Consider the following 17,176-nt stretch of genomic DNA (forward strand, 5'->3'; position numbering starts at 1 on the left):
TTGCATTATTTCCAATGATCAGATCTAAAGTAATTTCTGGATATTCGTGTTAGGGAGAACGCTATAATTCTATAACCACTTTAAGCCTCATATATTTTTCTATGTACTCATTTCTACAACTACTCTACTTTTACTTTTACAATTGTATATCGCACAGATGCATAGACGATAATATTTAAACTACTTTCTCAGAAAAGGATAAGCAGAACTTATATTTGAAAGTCTCAAACTGTATGACCTCTGTACGAACCTAAGCCAAAATCGGCTGCCAGTTCTGATTAGCTGCGATCGTTTAAGACGTTTTGTCTTCTGTCGCCCTTGGCGTAACCATCGATGAACATATTTTGCGCGTGTGTCCGGTCGGAACTATTTAATAACGATTTTTCTAATAAAAAAAAACCGATAATCACGACAAGAAGAGAGAATTGTTGCATCGTGATACCCTTAAAAAATACAGGAAGTATTCGTGCGAGTCTAAAGAGGAATGAATGGTCGGCTAAGGGGAGCTGCCTGGTTTTCGTGGAATTTCCGTTTATTTTTGAAAAAAAACGTCCCGTGTTACAAGGAAGACTTGTCCTCGTCGTTAAAACGGCGAATGGTATAACAGTAATACAATAGGAATAATTTAAATATTTATCTAAAATAAATTCAACTCCGAATATACATGATACATTTGTATAACCCGCGCTTTCCACGCCGGCACGCATATACACGTTACCAACTAAAAACATAAGACTTCGTGCCGAATTATTGTCACTGCTCGTGGTTCAGAGGCATGAATTAAATGTCGAATAATAATCAACGCTCGATGCTTGAACGTTGGCAGTGGGCTTTCGATTTGATTAACGTTTTCAAATATTGAATTTAACGCCGTGTCAGGCATGCCCCGTTTAAGTATCGCAATAACAGACATCTCAAGCTCTTGTCGAAACATACATTTACCAGCGCACAGAATTCTTTTCGAAAATCGAAAGCTGATACGTTGCATTTTATGAGAACTCTTTTTTTCAGTTCAGAACGATTTCAAATGAATTGACGAGCGATTTGTTCCAAAGAATGGCTAGAACAATAATTTGTTTGGAATATTTACAAGTTTTTGAGCTTAACTCGCAAAGTACAAGAAATTTCGTTTTAAAGAAGACTCCGTTTGAAAGGACATAAGGTTCAAGTCTCATACTTTTTGCTGGTGGTATACGTAAACTATATTGTACACGTTCCTATATTCTTCTATTTGTCTACCATTCCATCCTCTTTCATTCTTCCGTTCACTCTGTGTCCCTACTAATAATCAGTAAATTGCAGAGGCGAATTAAGCGGTTAGGCGGACCAAGCGGCCGCGTGATAAAACATCTCAACTTCAAAATCTTGTAAATGATCAACTTGGTTGAAGGTTCGAGAAACCCTCCATAAAATAATCGAATAGATCTGAAAGAAAAATATTCAATTTGTGGCCTCTAAGTTACGCTTAGAGCCCTCGAACTTGTCTTGATCCGCCCCTAGGAAATTGAATTCTGATACCAAATACCTAGGTGATATAATTAGCGAGATATACACACAATCTTAAACAAAAAACTCTCCCTTATAAACGTCACTCGTAATTACAAAACGTATTGCTCAAAAGTCCTAAAGGAATCAACAAATCTTACCACGTAGTCTTTTTTTTTACGAATCCATTAAGTACCAGCTCGTCTATTCTCGTAAACAATCCGAAAATCCTTTTCATTTCTGGTATTTCCTTTTCAGCTAATTTTTACATCGCCGTGTGTTTTTTTTCGGGCATAAAAAATCGAATCCAGCACGAACGTATTCGGGAACGTTACCAGTCATTAATAACTTAGTTCATTAAAACGTTGTTCTTGTATACATATAGAACTCTAACTCTACAGGTATATTTTAAGTTACGTATATTATTTTATAATCGCAAAATTATCTTTCAAACAAGTTATTAGAAATTTTCAGTAATTATTAACTACTTTTAGGAACGATCAGCATTGGATATGATCACTTAAGGGTCTTTACAACTTGTACAGATCGAAAGGGTTTTGCGTGACGTCTGATACTGTCAGAAACTGAGAAATCGCATTAAAACTGGTACTTAATGGGTCAGTTACTAAGTAAGACACTAAAACGAAGCTGACACATTTTATTCTCAATTTCTTGGTGTTTGCTTTGTTTACACGTTGCTTCGATGGCTCTGCATTCATCTAATTAATAGAAATGAATACCAACATAGATACCAATCTTCTAGATGATCGAATAAACGAGTCGTATGAATAATCGTGGTCGATATTGCTATCGAAAAGGAAATCTTGCCTCGCAGGGTCAGTGCACGAATTTTCGGACGGTCTGTGATCTCTCGTCCTGTCGAGAAAAGTACAGGTCGAACGAAGGAATATGTTTATACCAAACGGCTTGATAAAATTGACCCCAAGTGTTTTTTCTCTATTTCAATTCTAGCTATAGGGAACACCCATAAACATGCCACGTAATTTGATGAACGACTCGGAATCACAGGGGTTATTTTCTGCGGAGACACGATTCATGCATTAGATGTTAATCCTAGAAACTCCGAAGTGGGATTTCGTCGACGAGTTCACAAATCGTAAATCGAATAATTCGTTTTTTCCTGGTACAAAAGTTTTTTTTTTATATACGTCGTATATACATATAGAGTACATTTGCATGCTTTTTAATTCTTAAACGAAATTCTGATTTAAGCATGAAACTTTTCGATTTGTAGATTCGACGGACACATTCTCCAAGGGAGTATTAGGATCAATTAAATCGATTTCTTCTTTCATCCTACTGAAGAACACGAACATCGACGTATATTATATATTGAAGCTGTAGGATTTTATTACTCATTAACCCATTGCAGTCTCTTAGCTTCTTTTAATCACAGAAGATATACCATATAATATAAAAAATCGTTCAACAATTCATGTCCATAAAATTACAAATAGAGACAGAATAGAAATCTGCTTTCCAATTCTTGTATTTTAAAAGACTGCAAAAAGGACTAATTGATACGTACTTTTTTTTTTAATTAGCACAGTGTTCGCCTATCACTTTCATTCCTAGTTGAATGTTCACTGTTTCAGGCATTTTAACGACAATGCCATTATGGTAATACAATTGGCAGGAATACACGATTGGTAAACGATAAAATTCGCAGTTCTTACACGGCCGTGTTAAGCCGGAAGCCCTCGCAAGCTGTTACATTTCAAACGTTAAAGGTTCTTTTGAATACTTAATTACGATAATATTTTTTTGTACTATTATCTACTAATTGAGCCTAGAAGATCGTTTTTCAACAACCGATCTTTGCAACTATCGCCCCTATTATTTCTCATGGTACATACAAATGTTAAATCGAACTTGGTCCATTAAACGCTGAAATCCCTTCATCTCTCTATTGCTCTTATAATACACGTATCCTTATAATCAATATAATACAGGTGTTATTACCGGTCGAGGTTTTCCATCGACTGTAATTGTATCCATAGTTAATTACAGAGCTAATACATACTAACAAGCTTCTCTATACAAGTAGCCTCTCTAAAGGGCCACGTGATCCTCCGCCCACAAGTGCATCTTTAAGAAGAGCTTACATCTTACAGAATTGTTCGTTATTTTGATCGGAATAAAAGATCGATTAACCCTGAGATATAAATGTGTCAGTTTGCCAGTCGGAAAAAGTGCGAGCTAAATAATTGTACAAGTGTCAATTGGAATAACAAGCCAGAGAAAGGAATGCGCATAATGTAAATAAATTTGCGTGACAAGTAAATTGTTAGGTAGTGAATAAAAAAAGTCCACTACTCGTGGAGCCAGGTGAAAATACACGGCAAGGTAAACGTACATTATTGAAAAATGTTATGCAACACAAGAGGAAAGATCAAGCAATAATAATCGATTAATTGTGCAGGTGTTCAGGGGGAGAACCCAGTGAAACGTAAATCAAAGAATAGGAAGCTTTCGTTCAAACTCTCCGTGGTATCGATTCGAAACTTATCATCCAACTTCCAAATGTCCGGATTATTTCTAAATTTCCATTCTCATTTACAGATTTCCATTCTCTTTTTCACCTGGGATTTAAATCGCGCATTAAATGCTAAATTTTATGGAATTCGTTTTAAAGCATTAAGAAACCAATCCACGGGAAAGCCAATCGGTGCGAGGATACTGATACTTTTATCAGAATCGCCTGTTACAGTGATATTGCGTATTACCGTGACAAAGATTAATTAAAACTCAGCGTAAAATCGCATAACCCGCTATCATCCCTTACGTGGATACAAGATTCAGAGAGTTCCAGCCTCACCGCGCTTACGCCGTTACTTTTACACGTACATAAAAAGGAAAAAAAATGGTAAGAAAGGAAGAAACCATTCCATCCCGTGTCCGTATTCATTGTCACGCTTAGCAATTATGACAAATCACGTATACGGCAGAGAAGCGATAATAAGTTAATTCTATTGTTTGTCTAGAATCAATATAGCCACTCAAAGTTACTCTCCCATCACAATGAGATCGTAATCATCTTCTTCTTACAATTTTACGAATTGTGCGCTTCGAATTAATTGAATTGCAAAACTGCATTCGTCGCACATATTTTGCTCGATTCTACTGATATAACAAACCCACAAACTTCTAAGCAATCTTATAGGCAAAGTAGCAAAGGTCCCGTAAATTCTAGAGTTTAAGAAATAGTGGAAATACCATCTCACGGCCTTGAACGACTGACTGATTTCAGACAAACTATTTATCGTCTAAACGCTAAAAAGTGAAGTACAACAGGTGTCGCAAAATACTATGTGGACGTTAAAAAAAAGAAGTGAATAAACAACACACGTTGACAACAGAAACGCGACTGTAAAATGCCTCGATAGGTGTGCGAACTTCGTTTCGTTAAAGAACTTTTAAACACTTCCTTCTGGTACGGAATAAGCACAAGTGTCGCTTAAAGAGATTTATGCTTAACGACTACCACTAAGTGTGTGTTCAGTGAAAAAAAGGCACGGAAAGTTTAGTGCGTTAAAATTTAGTTTGTTTTGCGCGCTAGAAACCTATCTTAGAAAATCTGGGAATGGGCGATCTTTTTCTTTTTTTTTTTACTGTATTCAATAATATGAAGAAATAATAACATCGAGTAAATACATTATACTTTTATACCAAGACCACTGAATGATGGTACGTGGTCTGTGGAAGTAAGAAGTTAGTAGGAGTATTCTTCCTTGTGGCTACAGATGATTTCACTCACGTAATACGAGATACAAAATTTTTTTATGTACTTGTGTATGCAGCATGAGACGACTGATTGGCAAGCATTGTTATCGAATGATAGAAGAATAGAACCAACAAAAGAATGCTGGTGAAAGATAACTTATGCATTGAGTTTACGGAAAGAGAGCATAGATTGAAATTTTTATCAAGAATTTTTAGAGAATGATCACTTAGGCCGAGTACTGTCATGGAGAATCAAGAGAAACACAAGCTTTCATGACTTATAATAAAGGATAAAACCTTATCAGAGGTTTATAAATTATTTACTGGCCTTCGAAATGATTGTGAGAGAATAAAATTATGAGGAAGAAACAAGAATTAACAAACTGCGAAGAAATGATTTGGTTACTCAAGGACACTTCACCTTCCTCCATCATAGACATATTTCTAGTATATCATCTACTCGAACTTTAATAAATAAGTAGTTAATGGATAGCTAATTACCCATTTTTTAAACAATTTTTGTTACTTTGAACAGTCAAATAATTATAAGTTGACTCTAAATTTGTTAAGTTCAGCCAAGTTTCACTATTTTAGAGAGACTCAAGATACAATTAAAAACTTCCACCTCAATGACAAAAACTGGAACATATAAAATTGAGATTCGTTTTTGCAGAGAGACTAATTGAAAGCTAAGCATCTACTGGGTGCTATCCAGTGAAATACAAGAGCGAAAATAAAAAGGAAATTCCAACAAGAAAAAAAGCTCACTTTATATAAATATAATTATAAATAGACAGAGAGCTGTTGACATTTTGTTTTATGTCAAACTGAGGTGAAAATAAAATACACACATACACACACACGCATAATGTAGTGGAAAGTTCGCCCATCCCAAATTCAGAATACTCTTCTAAAGAAATTCGATCTTGCGAGTTTAAAAATCTAGCTATTAAAAACGGACGTCGGTTGGTGGTGTCTCATCGCTAATAGAACGATGATTCGAAAATATGAGAGACACACCGGGGAACCAAAAACATCCTATGCAACGGTAGCCGAGCAGAACATCGTTTTTAGAATAATCTAGCTCTCCATCAGTAGCCACTAGATCTATTTCTCTTGTCCTTAGACTCACTTAACTAGTGCTTATTCAAACCATGATGCTACTGTTATCTATTGTACAATACTGTAACAACACAACACAACTTTATGATTCTTCATCTAACTTGTACTGTACAATTTTTGAACAGAATCCCTGCATCAACATGTTCATATAATACATTAACGTACAAATTTCAGAATAACAGCCTCATCTTTCAGGTTGCAATAAGAATCTAACATTCGAAGATGTAGTTACTTGGGATATTTACATTACAAACCCTTGATACCAAACTATACAATGTATCAAGAAAGCTACCGGAATTGTACTGGGTAAACAACAAATCCCTGAACGACATTTAAACGCACTAACCAAGGAAGCCAAGAATTCTTTTTTTCTGCCATTTAGACACAAGCATTGTCTGCAAACAATCCGCATACATTATCTTGAACTATACCTAAATGCACTAACCAAGAAATCCATGATACTTCTTTTATACCCTGTATACATATGCGAGTATTGTCTACAGACAGTCGGCATATCTTACATTAAATCACATTCAAATGAACTGACCAAGAAATCAGGAACATTTGTTGTGCAATGTACACGCTTACAGACATTGTCCAACATTCTGATTGTACCCATTTCAACGATAAACAAAAGGTTAAAAAGACTCATACTCCTAGAGCTCTTATATGGACATAAGTTAGTAGACAATATCTATAAGTTATGTCTAACTCTATCAAACTATTAAAGGTATTTCAGAATTTACTAAAAGAATTTATTAAAAAAGAATCCTTGTGAATCAGATGTTAAGTACCATTAAGACCTCTTCTAATGCCCACCTGTTTTTCCAGACACCACTCTAAAATCCCACGATACTCCAAAGGAGCTCGTAAATCTTCATCGTCAACTTCAGTAGCATTGACCTGAAATAGGCATTACTAAATGCCCAGTACCCAACTTGACATAAACCAAAGGACCAAACTGGGAAGCCTCGGACGTTCTACCCGGCTACACCTACCTCTCTGATCGTGTATACATGCATATATACATGTATATTTGCGTATTTGCGTTGTACGTGTGTGTACATGTACCCGGCAGTATCTAATCGGTAAACAGTAATCAACCGGCTCCCAGATACAACTTGTTTACATATTTCTTCTTTTTAAGTGCACATCGCGGTTCGTAATCATAACTAATCGAATCGCAGGAGAGTTAGCGTTAAGTAAGAACGTTACAACACAGATATACTGTACGCTACGCTGACTAGCGGGCTTCATCACGTGACCTTGGCTTTATTCTTCCTGAAACCGGGGAACAAAATCTTCCTGCGCCGTCTCTTCAGCTCGTCGTTATCCGTGGTAGAATTCGAGTCTGTCGACAACGTCTCTTCGTCCATCGCGGTGGACTGAGGTTCCTTCAACGCCTTCTTGTTGGTGCTGGTCGTGTTGGCAAGCGTCGCGGACGATGCGCTACTTTTTTGTTGTCCCTGCTTGTCTTGGGCCGGCGAGTCCAACGAGTTCTCCGAATACGATGTCTTGGACAGGAATGATGAGGTAGTTTTGTCCTCGACGGCGAGGAGCATATTCGTATCCTGGCTGTAGGAACGCACGATACCGGTTTTCTCTTTACTGGACGCCCTGACAGGTTCATCCGGACCATCGCCCACTGTGAAGTGTACCACGTTGCTCTCTGGCGGTGTTTCCTTCCCAGTCTCGCTGCTCGAAGAGTCTGGAGGCATTGATGACTCCTTCCATATTAAACTCTCCAACGTACCTGGAGATCAAGATGAAATTTCATTACGTTTCATATGCATTTATGGGTTTTCATTTTTTTTATTTCTGTTAATAATTAAAAATAATTTACCAGATAATTTATTTTCGTAAAAAAAAAGCATTCCATTGAGTTCGTTAAGTTTTATAAGTCTGCTTTATGGCATCGTTGCAATTAATTGCATCAGAGCTTTGTAGTAATTTGGTTAATATTAGAGTGCAATTGAAATATGACTGAAATATCAAAGAAATTAAGATCCTTATTTTTTTCCAAATTGTATTCATAACAATTTTTTCTCCGCCAACAAAGTATTAATTTATCATTTACTTAGTCTTTGATATTTCAGTAAGAATAGCGTTAAAATAATTCCATAATATGCTTTTGTTCAGCCAATTGATTCACACTCGTAATTTTCATGCACTAATATTAGAATTATTTTCAGAAATCAACGTTCCAAAGACCAATTTCATGCAAAATCCAGTTTGTGGAAGGTGGAAGAGAAACAAACAACACAATGGATGATATTCCTTTATATTCTACAGTCAATAATATAAACTTTGTCATGGTACTTTGCATTTTCACAAACAATACTCTCTCGAGTAACTTGAAAATATCTGTTTAAAACAAAAAACGCAATGCATGAAAATTGACGATCTATGCGATAAAACTCATACTCCTTTCGTGAAGATTGTTACAAATAATTTTATAGATCGTTTAGTGAAGACTTTTTCCGCATTAAAATGACAAAGTGAAAGGGATGCGATAGATAGAGAAAAAAATTTGCTTTTTATTCCTTATCTAGAAGAAATGTCTTTTAAAAATCCAACAGAAAATAATTTAGAACGCGTTTTCAAATACATTAGCGTCCTATATGCAGTAAATTGTACCAAGTGCAATTCCAAATTAGTTTACGCAGTATAGTTAAGAAGGAACATTCGATAACCCGTCTAGACTTTGGTTATTTTAATATTTGCGAAAATCTTATTAATACATTTTTGGCGCATTTCATAACGTAAGTATAGTATATTCAAAACTTAGAAACTATTAGTGATCAACGAATACAATTGTCTAATTAAATTTCGGTTTTGCAGGTAACGGAAAACAGTTGCGCACAAATTACGGTACAGTAATCATCGAGCTAAGTATGTAAGCTTAATTAAACTGTCACTCTTAAATCATACAGCATCGATTCCATTACTTAAGAGAAATAAGAACTTAATAATTTCGCAGAATGACAAGGTAAACCATCGTTAAATACCGACGAGAATATAAAATTCCAAGAACGGATTGTCCAGTTTCAACCGCAGCATGGCCGACACGTCTATCAGTAAGATCGATTGAAATTAAAATTACAGTCAAGTAATCGGTAAGCGTAAAACGTTTCTGCGCGACTTAGGTCATACAAACAAGGCTGACGCGCTCGGTTTCTCGCAAGTTACTTGATTTATTAACTGCGATCCATAAATCGTACACAATGAAACATCGAGGGGGATAAAACATGTGTGGCAATGATCAGACGGACTTTGTACAAACTCTCCGCTTCTCTTTTCTTGTCTGCACGTGTCCGTTTATATGTACATTCGTTCACGTGTACATACATGTACGTATATATGTCGTGCATAACTCATTGCCATTGGCATGCTCGAGTTTATAATAGAAGGAAAAAGGAGACGTTTCGATTGCCACACGATTCGCTCGAAATTAAAGCGATTCGAGAATATATGAGAGTCTCTGCTTGTATGCGTTACACTTACGTGTAAAATCCTCGTACGTGCACAGTAGCAGCTAATTTTAATTGACTCTAATATTAATCGTGACGAGGATCTTCAAAGAAATAGAATTCGCTTCTTGGCATCATTTGTCGCTTGATGAAGTCCCAGGAATCAGAAATCACAGACTGCTTGAGCTTTTAGTAGCCTATAATCGCGGTGAAAGATTCCAACTCTCAAGGTTGCTACCCCAACACTCAGCACACCTTCGTGACTCTTATATTCGCCCCAACTGACTTCAATATTTGCTATTCTATTACTTGTCTGGGATACCAATTGCGCATGAAACTCTCTTATGATATGATAAACTAATTACTTAATTAAGTGTTAATTATGTTTGCACAGGTGAAATTTCGATGGTTAAAAAGATATCAGCTTCTACACGATGAAGTTCTTGATATCTTGAACGCAAACGAAGATTCATTTGGAACATCTCTTTCTCAATTACTTAACGTATACGTAATAACAAAATCACTGTAAGTATTGCTTCTCCCATAAATACAGTAAGTATGCGCAATGGCCCCTTTAAGCTTTTAAGAGTCGTAGCAGGAACGAAAAGTGTCACGCTCCATCCGATGGAGGAAGGGGGCCTTGAACAGTAAAAATCTTTTGCTGAGATTATATTTAAACGTTAATTCTAATTTCCAGAGCAATACTGGCACAAGGGAGAAAATGTTCAAACGTAAATGATACCTCCAGCGAAAGAAACATGATCAACCAATTAAAATCCTGCGGATGCTGTGTTCACTTTTACTTCGAACTATTAATACAGGGCTGTTGTGCAACGTTCTGTACCGTATATCTGGCAAAATTAAAACGCGTTCTTAGGTGAAACGAGTAAAACGCTTTGGCAATCGGTCGATTCTCTCATCAGAGGGAACCAAGGAATTCTAAACGAAAAAGAAACCTCTACTTTGGTTTAACACCCTACAAAAACTAGAGAATAATATGTATATATTAAGGTATAATAGTGTAACAAGTGATCGCGATCATCGGAGCTTATTAAATAATGTGATAATTCGATAATTATCACGCTTGGCACTTGGTCGTTCCTTCGAAACGTATATTGCTATCGAATACGAAAGAACTAGGAAGGCTTATTATAAACGATGCGATCGCGATGCTCAGGGACCACGAAGAATCGAAGCCGTAGTCGTCGCGCGAATTTACCTCCGTGTAATGGCAATTAAGCGAATTAATTACTGCTATCTTTAAGTTGTGGATTTCTCCCCAAGTTTCTTAAAAACGTAAGGGGAGAATACACATTCTAAAGAATTAATACATGACTAAAATATGTATATATATTCCTTTGTTGTATGCTTATCTTTCAACAAGAATTTTATCATTCTTGGAAGATAATTCATATAATTGCTTTTTTATTCTCTCTACGGCCCAGATCTTCGTTGACACTTAATACTTAAAAATGTACTACAGTTCTTATAAGAGAGAGAGAGAGAAAAAGAGAGAGAGAGAGAAAGATAGAGAGAAGAAATAAAATATTTCTCTTAGATATCAATTAAGGATAACGCTACATATTCATAAAAATATCACATCTCTCCGATGCCTTCATAATTCATTTGGAACCATCAACAAAATAGTGGCCTCGTTCGTTCATTCGATACATTGTGAAAATTTTCGTACAAAAATATGTCATGTTCTTCCTCCAAAATGTTGGTATCTTAATTTATAATTACTCTATTTTATAATTTGTACAAAGGGGTAGTTGCAAAAGACAACTGTACCAATATATACGTATGCGTGTGTCTGTGTTTGGATATGCTCATGTAAACATGTTAACAACAAATTACGAGATTTGTCATTGTATAAATAATCAACACGCGTTCAAAGTTTAACAAATCTCGTTTAGGAAAGGGGAACATTGAAATTTGAATCCTCCCTTTTCCTGCACACAAATCACAATCAGATCTAACAAGAAAGGTCCATTGATCCTTTTTTTTTTAATACCAACTGCATTGTCATGCGTCAGAGATAATTAAGTTTCGTTTCGTAAGCATTTCCCTGATGCAATGTACACTCGATTGCGAACGTATCGTTCATGTCACACATTACTTTGGCAATTATAATCTTTCTAATAAATAAATCGCTTTCTTTAACATATAAATAACAACTTTTTAATATATAAAATAACAACAAACAGTTTGTTTTTAACAACTATGATTAGCTTAAATTTTGAACAAATCCCCATACAATGTGCAGGATCAGAATACTGTATATATGTATATATATAAAGAATATATATTAAAAAGTTTTGATTATGTAGCCTCTAATCTTTTTTGGAACCACTATGTATAGTTTCTTCCATCCCTAGAATCAAATGATAATAGAGTATAAACAAACAACAGCTTAATGGAAATAATATCGAAATGTAGAGCATGAAAAAAAACCTTTGTTTTATTATTAAAAAAAATAATTCAAATTGTTAATTGTATGACTTAAAAATTTTAAAAATACGAATCATTTGTGTGTACGTAGTCTTATTTTACAGAAACAAAATTGAAATTAGTTCGAAAAAGGCATAAAATAATAGTACAAGCATATTGAACAATTAAACATTAATATAAAACTAAACAAATTCTGAAACAAAACGAGACAATAACAGTATAATTTACACAACATTTTACATAAAAGACACAAGACAAGTACAAATTTTAATCAAACCCAACAATATATAAAAACGAACATTAAAAAAATAATAGAAATATTAATAATCAAAGTTTTTTAAGCCAGTCGCGAGAAATCTTGATCAAATTTGCAATATAGCCAATTTGTTATAAGTATATATAAGGCATTTGTTTGGTTCAGATTCTTCTCCATTTTTTTTCAATTTTTTTTGCATCTTTTTCTTATAAAAATAATATCTGCGTAATGTGTGACATCAACTATCCGCATTTCTGAGACAAGCAGCATCACATATGCTCATTTTCACGATTCGCAAAAACTACTTATCAAAAAAGAATCTTAAGGCATCGCGTGAATATTTTTCAATGTGTATATTTTAATGGAAATTCAATTTTCAGTTCTCTGATAGAAGAAATTCTTATGCAAGAGAAAATATTCGTAAATTTACTACAAACTTGTTTAATACGTTCAGTCCAAATAATAGCTCACACCACAAAAGGGGTATGGTCCACATCTTTACGTAAAAATTTTATCCGATCATGTAAAAGGCACAGAAAGAGATAAAACGATCTCATTCTTGTTTAGTGTTTGCAGTCTATGCGACATTGTTATTATGCCTTGGTTCGATGTGTTAATTCATGGCAGCCTAAACATCCGCTACAATTTTGGCACTTCTAAAAATACCGGACTGAACATGTTAAAACAATTAACGAAACTAATTCAAAAACCCTCGTGAATGTATGATGTTTGATTTGTATACAAATACTCGCGACAACTTAATTTTCATAAACGTTGGTGCTGGATAACAGCTGGGATTCTAATTAAAAAGTGGAATTAATGTCACAAAAAAACTCAAATCACTATTAATTAGGAAAACAAACGAGTTAGTAAATTATTAATCTCGAAGGCATCGTCCACGTGAGACAGAAACAGAGAGGAAGAGAGACAGAATGGAAAACATTTAGATATCATTAAGTGTCACAATATTATATACAAATTGAGCACTGTTATTACAAATCTAAATGCTCGTTCAACTCCGTTTCCAGCTTACCTGCGGCACCACACGACGAAGGCGAATACACTGAGCTTGCTTCGTCGTCCAAGTCATCTTGGCTACTGTGTCGACCTAGAAATATCAATTACAGTTGATTATCCGTGCTAATTTATCGTACCCAAGTTAGATCCATTGAAATAAATCAAACTTAGGAAAAACATCATCGCTATGAATACGTGTTGCATTAGCTTAATTCATTTGCAATTAAAAATTGTTTACTACAGACGTATGTACCTCTGAATCCAAGACCTCGTCCATTGGGTGTTCCTCTGTATAGAACATTTTCTAAATAGCTTAGACCATTGTTGTTAATTATGTTAAAGCCGCACAGAAGCTCGATTTGCTTCCAACGGTGTACCCTTTCTTGCAGTTCCGCGGTAACCTCATTCAACGAGGTTCTTGCCTCGACTATACTTTTGTCAACTTCGTCAATTGACTTTCCGTGAGTTGAAACAAATGCCCCCACTAAACTCGATCGTTTTTTGCGTAGCTTTTCGCACTAACGAAGAACAAATATATATATACAACTGTGTACTATAATTACGTATCAAAACAAGATATTTTACTTACTGCTTCGCGTGCTTGTTGCAACTGTTTCTCTGCAGATATCTTTTTCTTCGTATACGCTTTATTTTCAATTTCATGAGTTAGTTGTAACCAGTGTTGCAACCCTGGAGGAGGGGACCAACACCTATCCTCAAGCTCTCCTTCTGCGCGTTGCAATTCAACTTTTAACATCTACGAAGGAAAGATTAATTGAAGACTTCTAAGAAAAGAATTTTCTTAATTTTTGTGATAAACATATGTAGTATTTACTTCGATCTCTGCCTTCAACTGAGAAACCTCAAGATCCGAATAAGAGGCGTGTAAACCCACACTTTCATCTTGCAGGCGTTTCTCTAAATTTTGTTTCTCTGTAGCCACACTTTCTTGTTCCAATCGCGCTCTTTCTAATTCTTTCTGTATATTATGAACAAGAAATTATTGAAGAAATCATGATACATTGAACAGAACTGAAGTAAACTAAACGGAAATAACATACTTGTAAGTCTTCGAGTGCCAATTCTGCTTTATGTAAACTCTCCATGTCCTTCATCATTCTGTGAAGATGCTTTTGGGAATTCTTTTTCTGTTGATACGCATACCAGCATCCGATAAGAGCTCCAAATAATAAGGTTATCAATATTAAATCTTTCACGCTATGTCCAGTATCTGTAACAAAATAATGACTGAACATTGTGATTTACTTATCAACGAAACTTTTAACAAAAGAATAATCTCTTAATAATTATTTACCCTTTGGTGGTCCAAAGAGAACAACATCCATAGCTTTTAAGGCAATTTTTTGTTTGTGAATGGGATCCTTGATGCCCAACACATTGCTCAGGTATTGCATATTATTTACAGCCAACCTATGAACAGAATATATTTATAAAATGAGACGTTCTTATATAAAAATTTATAAGGCAAAGTTGTAACGTGCATTATCAGAAAAGTTACCTTGGAAGTGTAGCACCAGTCACACGATGTTGTATAAAAGTAGGAACATATTGAGGAAGATCTACATTAGAAGCCAGCCATTCTGAGGTTTGTTCTATGGTCCAGTTATGAACCTAGGGAAAAGTATTTAATATAGTAAGATTAATTAAATGAAACTGTCAGTAAGTACGGATATTTATGCATTTGCCAAATGTGCAATAAAACATGAAATAATACCTCAGACCTCAACCAGGCTTCCCACAGTTCTCGAACACTAATATGCATATCATCATTGTGATGAAAAGCTCTCTGCCTCCTCTCGTACCCAGCTTCATATTGTAACTCTTCCCTTAAAAACTAAAACGTAAACATTGCCTTTTACAATATGAAATGCATAAAAGATTATAATCAACAATCTACTTACATCATCTGACTCTGAAAGATCCACATTTCCATTGGCATCATCATCCAGTTGACTGTGTAATGATTTGATAGCTTCTAAACCTAGTCGATCATGAGAAGCCAATGTAAGACAAGCTAGGTCATCGTTACAAGTATCGGAACCTGTAATAAATTAAACAACCTACGTTTGATTGTATGTGTTTATGATTACATTTAGTTTGTTAAACTTTTTTCATTGGTGGTATACTGGATCTGTTATTAAAACGTATGGCAAGCTTTGACTTCTGATTATGTATTATTAATGCAAATATGATCCTATGAAAACGTATCTTGTTAATAGATGAAAATTTACAATAACAATATATTATCATAGAATGAAAACGTGAAAATCTTCAAATAATTAGATCGTTCACAAAAACTGATCTTTCACGACGTTAACTTTTATCATAAACACATGTGTATCTAGTTTGCAACCAATAGCAAGACATTCCAAATTAAAAGAAAACCTTCTAGTCACAACTTATTCGAGGAAGCAAGCGTTCGAAAATTTTATATGCAAACAAAACGAAAACCAAGTACCGCAGACAATCATTCTTATCTTCCTTCCCTAAACTAAACATTAGCATCGCTGTTAAAAACAACCATGCATATACATGCTATGTATAGCTATTTACACGTATGCATAGAAAAAAATCTGAATGATAAATTAACGTGAGAGACACTGGAGAATCGATTGGGGAAACCAGGATGAACCAGGGGAAATAACATTCAGGAACAACGAACGGAACATTGATAAATTAAAAAAAAAAAAAACGGAGATGAAATTTACCAGCTTCATGAGCCACTGCCTGTGCCAGTCCATCTGTGAGTGTCGCGGAGAATGCTGTGACTTTGGAATGTGAGCTTCCAGAGGAGCCAGACTGATAGTTTGGACTCCCATCGAGGGCCCCACCGCTGGCATCGACCGCGTTGCAACACCAAAACAAGAATTGCAGTCCGAACAGTACAATCGCATCGGTAATCACGGATGCTCGCATTTTAAGGTTAGCTACACCTTGTCACTGACACCTCGCGCCACCCTTGCGCAGTTGCTAAACGAGTCAAATAAAACTGAATCGCTCTTGGCCCGTTGTCACCTTTGACGTAGACCCCTAACAGTGAATATAACCAAGGTTACAGTTATCAAAACCGGGATGGCAACGCGATTTGACGAGTGCATAACACGCGTGACCGATTACGATATTACAACAGCCCCGTAACCGTGGTAGCGAACCGTCGTTATTGGCCCCATTAAGGCGTCGGTCAACGTCCGAGGTCTCTCTCTTTCTTTGTTTTCTTTCCAAACGAATCGATCGATTTATTCAATTAAGTACACTTCGCTCCTCCCCGACGGATTTTCCTAATCAAGGCCACCGTCCATGAACAACGCTGTGAAAAATCGTTCGTTTAGATCGGAAACAACGTCGCGCCTCTCTGCGCGGAAAAAATGGAACACCCGATTGGCCCTGTGCACGGTCATACGCGTGATCTCATTGGCTCAACGGGCACTTGTCACGGTAAGCGTCGTCGGCGCCAATGGCGCGAAAATCGTTTCTAAATCGTCCACCCGCTAAGTAAACGGTAAACGCGAGGGCAAACGCTTGAAATTCTCAAAAGCTTTCGCCTGAACGTTCCTCGATCGATTTAATTCCGATCATTGCTCGACTCAAGTCGGTGATCCCGCGATATATT

At 35.9% G+C, this 17,176-nt stretch overlaps 1 protein-coding gene and 1 long non-coding RNA gene across 5 annotated transcripts; one reads left to right on the plus strand and one right to left on the minus strand.

Moving 5' to 3' along the window:
* Positions 1–7,283: 7,283 nt before the first annotated feature.
* On the minus strand, positions 7,284–16,904 carry Stim (stromal interaction molecule). Of its 4 annotated transcripts, none has more exons than XM_076898657.1 (11): positions 16,275–16,904; positions 15,468–15,607; positions 15,281–15,400; positions 15,065–15,177; positions 14,861–14,976; positions 14,607–14,776; positions 14,381–14,524; positions 14,135–14,302; positions 13,799–14,063; positions 13,562–13,636; positions 7,284–8,104 (listed from the first exon to the last, which is right to left on the minus strand). In XM_076898657.1, exons 1-11 carry the CDS (start codon positions 16,480–16,482, stop codon positions 7,608–7,610), a joined length of 2,016 nt encoding a protein of 671 aa, XP_076754772.1. In that variant the 5' UTR covers positions 16,483–16,904; the 3' UTR covers positions 7,284–7,607. The 4 variants fall into 4 exon arrangements, with proteins under 4 accessions (XP_076754772.1, XP_076754773.1, XP_076754775.1 ...); XM_076898658.1 differs by lacking the exon at positions 7,284–8,104 and adding an exon at positions 11,675–12,195 and having other exon boundaries at positions 16,275–16,896; XM_076898660.1 differs by lacking the exon at positions 7,284–8,104 and adding an exon at positions 13,020–13,184 and having other exon boundaries at positions 16,275–16,896.
* LOC143425672 (uncharacterized) lies at positions 8,351–10,056 on the plus strand. Its single transcript, XR_013102061.1, has 4 exons — positions 8,351–8,666; positions 8,811–9,113; positions 9,193–9,247; positions 9,332–10,056. It is a non-coding gene; the product is annotated as an uncharacterized LOC143425672 (long non-coding RNA).
* Positions 16,905–17,176: the final 272 nt, after the last annotated feature.

The sequence above is a fragment of the Xylocopa sonorina genome, chromosome 7 (genome assembly GCF_050948175.1).
Source record: "Xylocopa sonorina isolate GNS202 chromosome 7, iyXylSono1_principal, whole genome shotgun sequence".
NCBI lineage: Eukaryota > Metazoa > Arthropoda > Insecta > Hymenoptera > Apidae > Xylocopa > Xylocopa sonorina.